The 16,571-nt window shown below is 35.7% G+C and overlaps 2 protein-coding genes across 3 annotated transcripts in view; one reads left to right on the forward strand and one right to left on the reverse strand.

Moving 5' to 3' along the window:
• Nucleotides 1-16,571, reverse strand: part of KIAA0586 (KIAA0586 ortholog) — a 110,497-nt gene that overhangs the window by 25,786 nt on the left and 68,140 nt on the right. For both annotated transcript variants that reach the window (XM_041759860.1, XM_041759861.1), the window contains 2 exons: nucleotides 10,890-11,044; nucleotides 8,734-8,842 (listed from right to left, as the gene is read on the reverse strand). In XM_041759860.1, the coding sequence (XP_041615794.1) occupies nucleotides 8,734-8,842; nucleotides 10,890-11,044 (264 nt within the window). The remainder of the gene's footprint in view (nucleotides 1-8,733; nucleotides 8,843-10,889; nucleotides 11,045-16,571) is intronic.
• LOC121493712 (dynein light chain Tctex-type protein 2B) lies at nucleotides 11,871-12,431 on the forward strand. The gene has a single exon (XM_041759862.1). The coding sequence runs from the start codon at nucleotides 11,882-11,884 to the stop codon at nucleotides 12,314-12,316; it is 435 nt and encodes a 144-aa protein (XP_041615796.1). The 5' UTR covers nucleotides 11,871-11,881; the 3' UTR covers nucleotides 12,317-12,431.

Below are 16,571 nucleotides of genomic sequence, written 5' to 3' on the forward strand. Positions count from 1 at the left end.
CCCATTTACAATTGCACCCAAAAGCATAAGATCCCTAGGAATAAACCTAACCAAAGAGGTAAAGGATCTATACCCTAAAAACTATAGAACACTTCTGAAAGAAATTGAGGAAGACACAAAGAGATGGAAAAATATTCCATGCTCATGGATTGGCAGAATTAATATTGTGAAAATGTCAATGTTACCCAGGGCAATTTACACGTTTAATGCAATCCCTATCAAAATACCATGGACTTTCTTCAGAGAGTTAGAACAAATTATTTTAAGATTTGTGTGGAATCAGAAAAGACCCCGAATAGCCAGGGGAATTTTAAAAAAGAAAACCATAGGGATCCCTGGGTGGCGCAGCGGTTTAGCGCCTGCCTTTGGCCCAGGGCGCGATCCTGGAGATCCGGGATCGAGTCCCACGTCGGGCTCCCGGTGCATGGAGCCTGCTTCTCCTTCTGCCTGTGTCTCTGCCCCTCTCTCTCTGTGTGACTATCATAAATAAATAAAAATTAAAAAAAAAAAAAAGAAAAGAAAACCATAGCTGGTGGCATCATAATGCCAGATTTCAGGTTGTACTACAAAGCTGTGGTCAAGACAGTGTGGTACTGGCACAAAAACAGACACATAGATCAATGGAACAGAATAGAGAATCCAGAAGTGGACCCTGAACTTTATGGTCAACTAATATTCGATAAAGGAGGAAAGACTATCCACTGGAAGAAAGACAGTCTCTTCAATAAATGGTGCTGGGAAAATTGGACATCCACATGCAAAGAATGAAACTAATTTTTAATTTTTTATATATTTTGTCTTTCTTTTCTTTTTAAAGATTTATTTATTTATTTACTTACTTATTTATTTATGATAGACACACACAGAGAGAGAGAGAGAGAGAGAGAGAGAGGCAGAGACACAGGTAGAGGGAGAAGCAGGCTCCATGCAGGGAGCCCGATGCAGGACCCGATCCCGGGACTCCAGGATCGCGCCTCTGGCCAAAGGCAGGTGCCAAACCGCTGAGCCACCCAGGGATCCCCCTCTTTTTTTTTTTTTAAAGATTGTATTTATTTATTCATGAGAGACATAGAGAGAGAGGGGCGGAGACATAGGCAGAGGGAGAAGCAGGTTCTTCACAGGGAGCCCGATGTGGGACTTGATCCCAGGACCCCAGGATCACAGCCTGAGCCAAAAGCAGATGCTCAACCACTGAGCCACCCAGGCGTGTCCCGACAGCTTCATCTCTTATGAGTGAATTGTGTTTTTGCTTTTTTTATTTTTTTAAAGTTTTATTTATTTAAGTGATCTCCACTTGAGTGTGGACTCAACATGGGGCTTAAACTCACAACTCCAAGCCCAAAAGTCACACACTTCTTTGACTGGGCCAGCCAGATACCCCTTTACCCCTTTTCTTGCTTTTTTTAAATGCCTGTGCTTTTGATGGAATCCCAGAGATTTTATAGAAGACAACAGAGACTGAGGTATGCAGTATTTACACAAGGAAATCGGAACACTTTTTTTCTTCAGTTAGGCCATTAGTATGATAAATTGAGTAAATCAAGTCAGGAGTCAAGCTGGCTTTGAGTTTTGCTGTTGCTGCAGTTAACTCTGGTTTACCACCAGTTTCAAAATGCTCTAGTGTCACTTCGTGGTTAGCATGGGCCGAGGATGCCAGGGTTTTTTTTGTTGTTTTTCCTATTTTTTTGTTGTTGTTCACCTTTCAGCCTTCACTAGGCACCTGCTCCAGACAGGGAGTTTCTATACTCTTGTGCCTTGCCTATAATAGGCTGCTGCTACTTGCTACTACTCATTGCTTGTTGCTTACATGGTGAGAGACATAAAAGGGACAGTTCTCTGTTGTCCTGTTCCAGCCTCAGTCCCAGGCAGATCCTACATGTCCGGGTCTTGCAGTGGGCCTTTCTCAGTGGTTCTGTCTCTCCTTCCCATGGCAGCCAAATTCTGCCTGGTACCATCAGCAAGCTTTATGCAGGGGAGTTTCCTATTCTTCTCCCAGCAATGGTACCGGTGTAAGATTTCCTTCCTGTCTGCCAAGAGTGGATGGCTTTCTCTTTATAGTTCTGGCAGCTACAATGGGTCCTCACCTATACTCTGGAGGGGACAGATATGCTGCCCCTTTCCCAGTGACTTAGAATTTTGCTCTTACATCAAAAGGGTCCTAAATGGGGCCTCTGGTCTTTCTGTAAGTTGCAGTCAGTGTCTTCTTCCAGGCCTGTACCAGTGAAGGATTGTCTCGCTGGTCTTCTACCCTGCTTCCCAATCTTTCTTTTTCTAGAGGTCTGTGAGAAAAGACTGCAAGTGAGAGTGAATGCCTCTCATATCTGTAGCTATGATGGTTCTATACTTGGCCTTTAGTAACCCATTAAAAAAGTTTGGCCAGGGATGCCTGGGTGGCTCAGCAGTTGAGCATCTGCCTTCAGCCCAGGACGTGATCCCTGGGATTCCTGGGATAGAGTCCTGCATCAGGCTCCTTGAACAGAGACTGGTTCTCCCTCTGCCTGTGTCTCCGCCTCTCTTTGTGTCTCTCATGAATAAATAAAAATCTTTAAAAAAAAAAAAAAAAAAAGTTTGGTCAGATACATCTTATCCACCTGCATGGTGCCCAGTGTGTCTTCCTACAACTATGCTTCACAGTGAGACAGTGCCCTGTGCCCTGTATCCCATCTCTTTGCAGGAGTCTGTATTTCTTGGACTTTAGGGTACTTAGCTGCTGTGCATCACAAGCTCTTTGTAGGTTCAAGAAATGTTGTGATTTTGTAGTTTATCTACCTTTTTTTTATGACAGAGTGGAAGTGATACTTTGTACTTCCCTCATCTTAGGTGTAAACCCGATTTCCTTTTTTTTTTTTTTTGAAACACGATTTCCTAATTCAGCAACATTTTAAAGTGAATTTGTTTAATCAATAATAGCATCTCCATCTGCCTGTGTGTCTCTGCCTCTCTCTCTGTGTCTCTCATGAATAAATAAATAAAACCTCTAAAAAAAAAGATTATTTATTTATTAGAGAAGAGAGGGGGGAGGGCAGAGGGAGAGATACTTAAGCAGATGGAGGCTTGGTCTCACAGGTTTTGTAGAAGACACATTTACTCAGAAACACTTATTACATATTTGGATTTGTGGATTTTGGGCAAATGTACTGGTCTGTGTCACATCCCCTCTCTATCAGAGATCCACAAACATGATGTTGATATCACTTCCATACCTGAAGAGAAAAAAAACTCAGGGCACCTGAGTAGCTCAGTGGTTGAGCATCTGCCTTTGGTTCAGTCATGATCCTGGGGTCCCATTATCAGGCTCATGGCAGGGAGCCTGCTTCTCCCTCTGCCTATGTCTCTGCCTCTCTCTCTGTGTCTCTCATGAATAAATAAATAAAATCTTTAAAATAAATAAATAAATAGACTCAAACTTTTCATTGTGATTTTGAAATGATTTAAGTCAATTATAAATTTGATAGCTATTATAATTTAGCTATATTTCAAATACAAAAGGAAAAAATTATCACTTTGAGAACAAAAATGATTTCATTTGAACGTGTGGTCAGAAAAGCTTCTAAATATAAGCTTTGAATTTCTTAATTCTTACACATTTAAATCATAATTACCATACATGAGATATAAAGGGTGCTAAAACGGCTAGGATTAAACTCAGGACATAAAGTCAAAAATATCTATGATTCTTTAAGTACATTTCCCACAAAAATGTAATCTGCTTCTGATAAGTTTTTGTAATTATGTTTGTAATTACAATAATATAATTTATTATTTTCAGCTTTGATATGTATTTACTGATCAATATATATATATATAACTTACAAATACAAAAACCTGAAAAATGCTGTGATTTTTAAATTATTATTATTATTATTTTTTTTTTTTTTTGAGAGAGAGAGTGTGGCAGTGGGGATGGGCAGAGCAAACTCTACACGGAAAGCAACATGGGGCTGGATCTCACAACCCTGAGATCACGACATGAGCCAAAACCAAGGGTGAGAGGCTTAACTGACTGCACCACTCAGGTGCCCCATGAATGCTGTGATTTTCAAGCAGATTGATAATCTAACCTTTAAGCACAAAACATATGATCTCATTTTCCCCTTTGATTATAGTATGTAAAGCACGTTTAGCTTTCTAATCATTATTTACTACGGTGGCCTTAAAGTTTTAAGAGAAAAACTAAAGAAGAAAATATTTTTTAAAGATTATTTATTTTAGGGATCCCTGGGTGGCTCAGCGGTTTAGCATCTGCCTTTGGCCCAGGGTGTGATCCTGGAGTCCCAGGATCGAGTCCCATGTTGGGCTCCCGGCATGGGGCCTGCTTCTCCCTCTGTCTGTGTCTCTGCCTCTCTCTCTCTCTCTCAATGTTTATCATGAATAAATAAATAAAATCTTAAAAAGAAAAGATTATTTATTTTATTTGAGAGAGAGAGAGAAAAAGTGAGTGCAGGAGCAGGGGGAAGGAACAGAGGAAGAGGGAGAAGCACACTCCCTGTTGAGCAGGGAGCCTGCGGTGGGGCTCCATTATTCCATGACCTGCGACCTGCGAGGAAGGCAGACAACCAATCGAGCCCCTGAGGTGCTCAAGAAGAAAATATTTTGTAAAGTGAACTATATTGTGTTGGGAGAACTGGACAGCTACATGCAAAAGAATGAAACTGGACCACTTTCTAATGCTGTACACAAAAATAAATCCAAAATGGATTAAAGACTTAAATGTGAGGCTGAAACCATAAAAATCCTAGAACACGGGCAGTAATTTCTCTGGCATCAGCCATAGCAACATTTTTCTGGACATGTTTCCTAAAGCAAGGGAAACAAAAGCAAAAACAAATTACTGAGACTACATCAAAATAAAAAGCTTTTGCACAGTGAAGGAAACCATCAGCAAAACAAAATGGCAACCTACAAAATGGGAGAAGGTATTTGCAAATGATATATCTAATAAGAGATTAATATCTAAAATATATAAAGAACTTCTGTAATTCAACTCTAAAAAAAAATCTGATTTAAAAATGGGCAGAGGACCTAAATGACATTTTTCTAAAAAAGACATATAAGTGGTCAACAGAAATATGAAAAGATGTTCAACATCACAAATCACCAGGGAAATACAAATCAAAATCATAGTGAGATACAACTTCACATCTGTCAGAATTGCTAAAATAAAAAAGAGAAGAAATAATAAATGTTGGCAAGGATGTGGAAAAAAAGGGACCCCTGTACACGGTTGGTGGGAATGTGTATTGGTACAGCCACTGTGGAAAATACAGAGATCCCCCAAAAATTAAAAACAGAAATACCATATGATCCAACAATTCCACTACTGGATACTTTACCCAAAGAAAATGAATATACTAATTCAAAAAGATATATACACATCTATGTTTATTGCAGCATTATTTACAGTAGCCAAGACATGGAAGCAACTTAAAGTGGATTGGAAGATGTGATATGCATGCATGCAGGCATGCATGCACGCACGCACACACACACACACACACACACACATATCCCACAGGAATATTACACAGTCATAAAAAGAGGTAAGGTTGTGCTATCTGAAACAACATGGATGGACCTAAAGGGTATTATGCTAAGTGAAGTAAGTCAGATTGAGAAAGACAAATACCATATGATTTCAATCTTATGTGTAAGCTAAAAAAAATAAAACAAATGAATAAACAAACCAAAAGCAGAATCAAACCTATAAATACAGAGAATAAACTGATGGTTGCTAGAGGGAAGGGCCTGGAGGAGATAGGTAAAACAAGTGAAGGGAAGTGGAAGATACAGGCTTCCAGTTATGGAATGAATAAGTCACAGGAACAAAAAGTACAACATAAGGAATATAATCAGTGATACTGTAACAATGTTGTATGATGATAGATAGCAGCTACCCCTGTGATGAGCACAGCATCAATGTATAAACTTGTCAAATCACTATGTTGTACCCAGAAAACTAATGTAACACTGTGTGTCAACTATATTCAAATTTTAAAAAAAGATACTGATAGAATATAAAAAATTAAAAAATAAAAGGAACTATTTTAATACATTACTTCATAGAATTTAATTGTTCCTGGTTTATAACAAACAAGTGGATTTAAAACTAGTCTCATTAATATGAAAGAAAGTTAACTTGCACAGTAGAAGATACAGTAAAAGTTAACTTGTACAGTAAAAAGGAAAAAAAATAAAATGACTCATTAAAATCACTTAAATGGTTGTTTTCACTATAAAACCATTAATCAGGACATAGAATCAGATAAGTGGTATCATGTGGTCAAAAATATATCCAATGAATTCAATACCAAATGAAAGAGTTTCACTCTTATATTCCAAAGATAGTCATCTGTCAGATCAATTCAGTTTCTCTCTTTTATATTAAAACCTGAAAGTCATAATCAAAGGGGAAGAAAAAACAAGGATTTTACATATTTCTTGGAAGCACAGTGCTAGGACCCATGTCCTACCAAATCTTGGTCATTGAAAGAACTGTTTCTGTTAGTGAACTGCTTGATTCTTTATATATAAATATTAAACTACTACACATTTCAAAGTGAAATACATGATTCTTTCCCCTATAACAGTCATAATTTGGGGTTCAAGTATTCTTAGAAGTATTTGTCTCTCAAAAAAAGATGTGGTTTTGATTCCCTTGTGATAAGGTGAATTTCCTTCATATCTTCAAGGTCTCTATATAAGAGATAGGATTGAATTCCTTCAAGGTCACCCAAAGTCCTGAGAGCCCTCAAGGATTATTTTGGCACTCTAACTCTCCTATTCTCTGAAACATTTGGCAATGTCGTAGAGTTTCATCAGAGAAAAAAAATAAAGCCCACAAAATTTATGGGAAAAAAGTCATAACTGACTATATTTGCCAATGCAATCATATTCATTCAAAAAATATTCAGTATGGAGATATGTATCAATTATAGAGTGAAACACTTGGCTTCTATTTTAAAATGTTCTATTTATAACTCACTGAGTATTTATTTGTCTCAGTCAAAGCTGATATAGGTCTGCTCTCCGAACTTTTGTATTACATATTAAGTTAAATTAAAAAATTATATATATTAAGTCCAACTGTTCTAAACTCTTTCTAAATAAAACTTCCTTTAACTGGCCAACACCTTGGTTTCTTTTATTCTTCTTATGATTTCTATTGACTTATTATATGTTAATTAGATACTATTTAATGACATTGTACTTAATGACATTTTGTTGTAAGTCAACAAGAATTTAACTATTGCCATCTTGTGGCCAGACATTCATATATGTGGAACCGAAAACAATGTCACTCTCCTAAAGAGATAACTTTAAAATCTTACCAAATAAATTTTCCTATCAGCTGAGAAAAATGACCATTTTATTACATATAATATCCTCCCAAAAGAAAAAAATTATTAATAATTTTAAGAAATTACAATTTTTAAACCCAACTTAAATATAGTCTTTGACTATAAAATGGTAACAGTACTCAGTAGAAGGACATCAAGCAGTCCTGATATTATCTTAGAAATATTCATTTGATCATATCTATATAGTGTCATGATTAATTTTTAAATACTATAAGAATTTTACAGGTAAGTTTCCATGGGATTCTAAAATACAATATTAACACTACTGTATTATAGTTGGGTTGAAAAGGTGGTCAGGACAGCAAAGTTCTAAGAAGTTAGAGCAAGAGAGGAACAGAAAACAGAAAAGTAAAAACCTAAACATTACATGCCATAATTTTAATAATTATCTTGAGTAATTCCTCATTTAGGTCTTCCCTATAAAACTAAATGCAGAGTTACATTAGCAATTATATTGGCATTCAATAAATGAGATAAAAATCACAATTATAAAAGCAAAGAAAAACATTCTACTGCCCAAAACATTCCTAACACTTTTTCCTAGATTGTGGAAATAAAGTTTTAAAACAGAAGATACCTTAATTTCTACTGCCAAATTTCATAATTTAGGTTATATTAAATTTAAATGACTAAGAAGCAGGAAAGTAAATAAAGCACAAAGCCAACAGTCTTTCAGAAACAAAAGGCAACATCAAAATGTTGGGATGCTTATTGTAGAGATGAAGTTCAACCACACAACTTTGATAATCAAACAACAGTATAGAAAAAGTCATTCATATTAATAGAATTTAATATGAGAGTCCTTTGGTTTTTTTTACATTGTGCTTATTGGTTAACTTTACCCACACTAAATAGCCTTTACAAAGCACCTTTATAGCCATAGCTCCTGCCTTTATTCTATTATAATTTAAAACAGACAACTAGGACACAGATACAGACCTATCAGTAGATAAAAGGGCATTTAATTATACAAGAACCAAAAGGTAAGATTAAAGGAAAAACACTATGTGATGAACATTAAGGAAGGCACATGATGTAATGTGCACTGGGTGTTGTATTAGACTGATGAATCACTGACCTCTACCTCTGAAACCAATAATACATTATATGTTAATTAAATTTAAATAAAATTTAAAAATAACAATAAAGGAAAAACACTACCTAAGAGTTTAAAAAATCCATTAGAAATAGTGTTTATTGGTAAAAAGAACACACATACAGTCAAATATGATACCAAATTCTTTATCCCAGTAGACTAAGAAAAAACAAAATACCTACAGACAAGAATAAGATGTATATAAAAATATTCTCATTTATACTTATTCAATATCAGGACAAGAATCAAACTATTACATCACAAGAAAACAAATCTTACCTTGTTGCTGTGAAAACGAAGTATCAGATTTATTTCTTACACGTATTAAACGACTTTGTGCTGGCTTATGTTCAACTTGCGTATGTTCTTGGTCATGTTTTTGTTGGTACTAAAGAATTTAAGACATAGTCATTGCTTTTTAAGTTACTTTAAAGATTTTTGAGCAATAAAATTTAGATGTTTCTAAAATTTGAATACTATACATATCTTCTAATTGCTAAATGCGTGATAGAGTACATATTACTAATGAAAAGATATTGGAAATAAAATCTTTAGAAGATTTGGGTAATATACAGATTTCAAATATTCAAATCATTTCTATTTTCACTAGAGAATTCAGAGCTCCTTATAAATCAAACTATTCTAGATACATATACATGATGGATTTAGACAGGTTAAAAACTTAATTTGCTTGTAAGCTCTCCCACATAACCACTTTTACATAAAATGAAAATCTGCATAATGCACTGCAATTTTCAAAGAGCTTTTATATTTAGTAATATCATTTAATTCTCACAAGCAGGAGTAGGTATTGTTACCCTCCTTTGCCTTTCAAGAAATGTATATTCCGGGATCCCTGGGTGGCGCAGCGGTTTGGCGCCTGCCTTTGGCCCAGGGCGCGATCCTGGAGACCCGGGATCGAATCCCACATCAGGCTCCCGGTGCATGGAGCCTGCTTCTCCCTCCGCCTGTGTCTCTGCCTCTCTCTCTCTCTCTGTGACTATCATAAATAAATAAAAAATTAAAAAATAAATAAAAAAAAAAATAAGAAATGTATATTCCACCATAACCCCCATCCCCTCTCTTCCTTACCTATAACTTAAAATAAACTTGAAATTGACCACAGTCACACATTCTTTTACAATCACACATCACAAATTGTGAAGCCATTTTCTTTCTTCCTTTTCCTGCCTTATGGGCCTAATTATGAATGAGTTCTGAAAACAGCTATCGGATATACTTTAACAGGAATTTAAAAAGCTATCTTTGGATTCTTATCAATGACTGGTTGATCCACAAGCTGAACTCAGGCAATCAGAGGCTCCTTGCTCTCTCCCTGTCTTTGGAATGTACGTTCCACCTACTATTTCCATACTAGAAGTAGTTTTAAGGACATAGTCTTAAGAGAGTAAGGTGTTATGAGACCTTCTAGACTTAATACCTGACTAAACCAAATTAAGGCTTCCATATAAGTTTTTATTCTGGTGGGTGGGTACAGAGATCTACTTGTCTTACAGCTGCCTAAGACAAGTCTCCTAAGTAAGTTCCCTTGCTTATTAAACCTGCCACCACCAATCTGAAGTGGTCTGTGTCTTTATTTGGTCTCCTCTTGCTCTCCATGCATAGGAAGCCAGTTTTGAACTTTACCCAGGAAACTCCTGAGGCTGCAACCAGTAGTACCAACACCATACAATGCTATACAATTCCATGCAATAAACACTTAGGGAATAAATTAATCTACCATGAGAAATCCATTGCTATTACACAGATACAAAACTGTCTTGAATAATATGAACATTTCTTTACACATTGAAGAGTAATTAATCTATTTTTTTCAGTATACAAGATCACATGGGCCATTGGCCTAACTCAGTATGAAATTTCTTATCCATGTTAACAACCTTTACAAATTTTAATATAATAAATAATTCTTGAGTACCCACTATGCACAATTTACTGAGCCCAATATTGCATGGTGATCCAAAGTATAAATAATAACAGGGATCCCTGGGTGGCGCAGCGGTTTGGCGCCTGCCTTTGGCCCAGGGCACGATCCTGGAGACCCGGGATTGAATCCCACGTCGGGCTCCCGGTGCATGGAGCCTGCTTCTCCCTCTGCCTATGTCTCTGCCTCTCTCTCTCTCTCTGTGTGACTATCATAAATAAAAAAAAAAATAACAGCTACCTAACTAGTGACAAGCATTTTATATATGTTATTTTTAATCTTTAAAATAAAGATGAGGATACCGAGGCTTAGAAAAAGGCTATATATTCAAGGTCACAGCTAGAATCCTAAGAGCTAATAAGATTCGTTATCCAGGTGTGAGTTAGTAAATAAAGGAAGCATGGCTCCAAAGACTATGCTCTTGACAGTACACCATGCTAAGACAATATTATTAGCATTCTCTGTTAAGTAAAGTACATTAATTTGGTACCTGATGAATATCTTCAGCTGCTCCTGATAATTTAACATCGTTTTCTTGTGCTGTCAGAAGTGTTGTGGGAAGAGCAAGGTTGGAATTTGGCTGAAACTCCAATTCTTCCAAACTCATTGGACCATGACTAGCACATGAATCTTCATAACCAGCACCTGTTATCAAATATATAAACAAAAAAAAGTTAAAATTAATTACTTATCTTAGAAAAAGAACAAGTAATTGACTAAAATTACCAATATTTCTCATTGCTGAATAAGAAGTAGCAATGTACTTTAACCAAAATAATCTGGTACCAAGTCTTCATTACAATTAAAACCAAAGCATGTAGAGGATGCAAAAAATACCTATGTTCCAACAACTCTATGGATTATTCTAAGGTTCCAATCAACAAGTCTTTCATGCAGTCTACACCAAATCCAACTCCTAAACTCCAACTCCTAAGATTTCACCTTACTTTTTTCTATCAGTAAGAGCCAACACATAACTTTATGTCTAAAATGTAATGTGAAAGCAAGGGGCAATTTCCTAGCTAGAAAATGTTAGTATTGCTTAGCTTTATTCTGTAGATATTTTTCTTCAAGTGATCAAGTTCTTCTTTTTTTCATCCAAATGGCATCTCAATCAAATCAATAAAAAGAAGGCAATAAGAGCAGAGCTATCTATCTAATATCATGGTACATTTATATTGCACCTTATACTCCATACACTTTCACATACGTTGTCATTTAATTTAACTATTATAAACATTCTATAAGTAGGCAGGTCAGATAGTTTTATAACTATCGTTTACTGACAAAGTTAAGGCTCAGGGAAGTTAACTATCCAAAAAGCAGAGGAATTAGAATCTTCATTTTCCAACTCCCAGTCATTTATTTTATATTCCTACTGAAATATTTCTAGGAAAATTTTGTTTTTCCTAATTAATGGTCACCTTTTAAATATATACCACAGTATATAAAATTTGTATATACTGGAGCTGGAGCGCGGCCATGGCTGCCTCGGCCGGGGCGTCCTTCTCGGTGGGCGCCGCCGCCGCGCGGCCGGGGGCTGAGAAGAACTCGGGAGAGCCCGAGAACACCTACAGTCTGCGGCCTGTTTTCCAGCAAAGGTTCAGACCCTCTGTGGTTAAAGACTGTATCCATGCCGTGCTTAAGGAGGAGCTGGCAAATGCGGAATACTCTCCAGAAGAAATGCCTCAGCTCACAAAACGTTTATCAGAAATCATTAAAGACAAATTAAAAGAAATGGGATTTGACCGATATAAAATGGTGGTACAAGTAGTGATTGGAGAACAAAGAGGTGAAGGAGTATTCATGGCTGCTCGCTGTTTCTGGGATGCTGACACTGACAACTACACTCATGATATTTTCATGAATGACAGTTTATTCTGTGTTGTAGCGGCATTTGGCTGTTTCTACTATTGAATCTTTGAAAAGTTGGATAAAGATATGACCATGAAGAAATGTAAACTTTTTTATATTGTTAAGATCTCAACAAAATAAAGGTAATTTGGCATTTTGGCAAAAAAAAAAAAAAAAATTTGTATATACTGTATATATACAAATATAGTATATCTCACTGTAGCCAATAGAAATAGATGTAGATCTGAAGCATTATACCTAAACAAATCATTTTAAATGAAATAATATTTTCAAGACATCATAGAGATCCCTGGGTGGCGCAGCGGTTTAGCGCCTGCCTTTGGCCCAGGGCGTGATCCTGGAGACCCGGGATCAAGTCCCACGTCGGGCTCCCGGTGCATGGAGCCTGCTTCTCCCTCTGCCTGTGTCTCTGCCTCTCTCTCTCTCTCTCTCTCTCTTTGTGTGACTATCATAAATAAATAAAAATAAAAATAAATAGCTTAAAGACATCATAAATATTTTCCATTTAAAGTCAGTGTATTTAAAAAAAGAAGTCATTGTAGGGGGTGCTTGCATGGCTCAATTGGTTAAGCATCTACCTCTTAATTTTGGCTCAGGTCATGATGTCAGGATTTTGAGACTGAGCCCTCTGTCAGGCTCCATGCTGGGTGTAGAGCCTACTTAAGATAGTCTCTCTGGGGTACCTGGGCAGCTCAGTTGGCTAAGCATCTGGCCTTTGGCTTGGGTCATGGTCCCAAGGTCCTGGAATCAAGCCTCACATCAGGCTCCCTGCTCAGTGGAGAGCCTGCTTCTCCCTCTCCCTCTGCCTGCTGCTCCTCCTGCTTGTGCTCTCTCTCTCTCTCTTTCAAATAAATAAATAAAACCTTAAAAAAATTTTGATTCTCCCTCCCACCACTCCCTCTCTTAAAAAAAAAGTCAGTGTATTGACAATATCTTAGGTATAACAAATAAATACCCTCTGTTCTTTTATGTTAATCTCTATTTTTAGGTGAGTTTTACATAAAATAAATTATATACCTTGAGTTTTAATTTTTATATTTCCAGATTCAATCTCTACAATTTCTCAAATTTTTATCACCTATTTTATTCTCATTTAATTATCTAGCATAATATCGTTAATAATGGTAATAATATGCATCTTTCAGATTAACTATTGTTCCAGGCCTTATATATTGGCTTCTCTATACTCTCATATATCCTATTCTATTCATATGTCACTTTTCCAAGATTTTCCTAAGACTGGCAAATGAATTAAGATAAAAAAATTAGCAAATATAATGTTAAAAGAGAAGATATTAAAAATTCTGTGCTGATCATAAGGTTACATATCTAGAAAAACCAAGATACTCTAGTGAGGAAATATAACTCTATGAGAATTAAGATAATTAAGTAATGTGACTGAATACTAGGTAAATATATAAAAATCATTGGTTTTTCTCTATATTATTCCAGTACACACCTAAAAATGGAAAAATAATCCTTTATGGACAGTGATTAAAACTTTAAAATAATTTAAAAATAAAATTAAGAAAAGAATAGAATCCACATGAATAAATTATTAAAACATATTGATGTGAACAAACAAGATATGAATAGTAAGACATACTATAAAAATATTAATTCTTCCAATATTAATTAATAGTACAATTCCAATTAGGATTTTTTTTTAAAGATTTTATTTATTCATGAGAGACACAGGGAGAGAGAGATAGAGAGGCAGAGACACAGGCAGAGGGAGAAGCAGGCTCCATGCAGGGAGCCTTACCTGGGACTCAATCCCGGGTCATCAAGATCAGGCCCTGGGCTGAAGGTGGCGCTAAACCGCTAGCCACCCAGGCTGCCCTAGGACAATTTTTAATAAAAAAAAATAGTTTTAGAGTTTATATGGAATAAATGTCTGAAACCTGCCAACCAAAGTATGAAAAAATTTTTGAAGGGGAACCTTGCCCTGTCAGATAATAGAATGTGCCATAAAGACACAATAGTCTGATATGTGTAAGATTATAGAGAATCCAGAATACTTATAATAAAGAATCCAGAAAATACTCCTATATCTATGAGAATAGTATACAAATTGATATTTTATTTTTTATTTTTTTAAATATTTATTTATTTATTTATGATAGACGTAGAGAGAGAGAGAGAGAGGCAGAGACACAGGAGGAAGGAGAAGCAGGCTCCATGCCAGGAGCCTGACGTGGGACTCGATCCCGGGACTCCAGGATCGCGCCCTGGGCCAAAGGGAGGTGCTAAACTGCTGAGCCACCCAGGGATCCCCCAAATTGATATTTTAATATCAATATTTTAATATTGATATTTTAATTCAGTGGGAAGGAAAACAGTTTATATATTAGCTGATGCTGGCCCAACTATTTATGTGGAAGAAAATCATATTGGACTTTTACCTGACACAATTTGCAAAAGTAAATTCCACATAGACTTAAATATAAATATATACTAAATAATGAAGATCTTGCAAGAAAACCTATGAGACTACAGGTATAAACTTGTGTTAGGAGAAACCTAATCAAGTCATAAAAACACATAAAGTATAAAAGAAATAACTATATAAAATTCTTTTAACTATATGGCAAAGAAAGATTATAAATAATGTCAATGAATTCAGTTCAAATTTGGAAAAAGATATTTGCAATATAGATGATAGAAAACATCTAAAATATAGAAATTTTAAAAATAAAATAAATAAAAATAAAAAAATAAAACATAGAAATAGTTCTTATAAAATTATAAGAAAAATTTAGAACCTTAACAGATGGGGAAAAAACTTAAAAGGTAATTCACAGAAGAGCAAATCCAAATGGGTAACAAACATAAGAAGACATATATACTCAAATGCAATCAGAGACGTGTAATTTCTACAGGATTTACTATGCAAAAACAAATGCAGGCAGGTAGGCATTATATGATATCAGCTTGTAAAATAACAGCGCACACACACATCATATGTATCTATCATGTATATTATACATGTGAGTATGTCCATGATCAAAAACAGGAAGATTACATGCCAGAATCTTAGTATGAGTTAGCTGGAGTAAGGCATAATATGAAATAGAAGAAAATGTGAGGACAAATGAATAGACAGAAGACACTCCAAAAAAATTGTTTATAGTTTAATGTATGATATAATCACATTTTGTTTTATGTGAAATTATATGTGGTTAATATATAAGTATAAAGAAAAAATTAATTAAAAAGACATGAAATAAATTTTGATAAATATCTAAATGTAGGGACGCCTGGGTGGCTCAGCAGTTGAGCATCTGCCTTCAGCTCAGGGGATGATCCCAGGATCCGGGATCAAGTCCCCGCATCAGGCTCCCTGTGAGAAGCCTGCTTCTCCCTCTGCCTGGGTCTCTGCCTCTCTCTCTGTCTCTCATGAATAAGTAAATCTTTAAAAATAAATAAACAAAAAGATCTAAATGTAAAAACCCAGAAAGTATATAATCAAATTTTTCCCCAAAGCATTCAAAAAGTAGCTTTCAACTCATATAACACCCTATCATTTAACATATATTTACTATGTCCTAGATGCTACAAACTGCTTGACAACAGGATAGGACAGTAAACAAGATAAAGTCCCTACTACCCTCAAGTGAGATTACAGATTAGTGTAACAAAAGCAACATTAGGCAGGCAACATTAGAGAACTATACAGAGAGCACATATGACAGGTATCTAACCTAGTGATAAAGGATCAGGAAAGAATTCCTTGACAGTCATGGTAACAATGCTAAATTTGCTCAACACAATAGTGTGACTTCTATAAAGTATGCTCATTGAATGTGGGAGTCTTGTCTGTATAATGTAACTTCACTCTTTGTAACTATTATATCATCCACATCAAATTCATAATAACTTGAAATCCATAACTTTACTCTTCTAGAGACTTATGCAATGAAAAAGGAACCTTAGACTTAGAAACTAAGACTTTTAGAGAAGACTAAATCCACTCAAAATTGCCAGTGCAAGCAGCAGCTTCAGGTTTGTCACAAAAATAGACTTCTCCATTTGTATGAAACCCAAAGGTGCCTAAAATTCTATGTGCTTAAAACTCCATTCATCCTTATGTCCTCCTAATTCTATCCTTTCTCCATATTCCCTCTTTCTTAGTGAATGGAAATTCCATCTATTGAACCATATGGATGGACTTTCTTTTGCTCCTCTCATTTTCAAACCAAGTCTTGTCCATTCTCCTCCTTGTCTTTCCAATCCCCCTTTTTACATTTCCTCATTGTAGCATAATAATGGTTCACCAGCTTTTCTGTAACACCTG

This window comes from Vulpes lagopus, chromosome 6 (genome assembly GCF_018345385.1).
Source record: "Vulpes lagopus strain Blue_001 chromosome 6, ASM1834538v1, whole genome shotgun sequence".
Lineage (NCBI taxonomy): Eukaryota > Metazoa > Chordata > Mammalia > Carnivora > Canidae > Vulpes > Vulpes lagopus.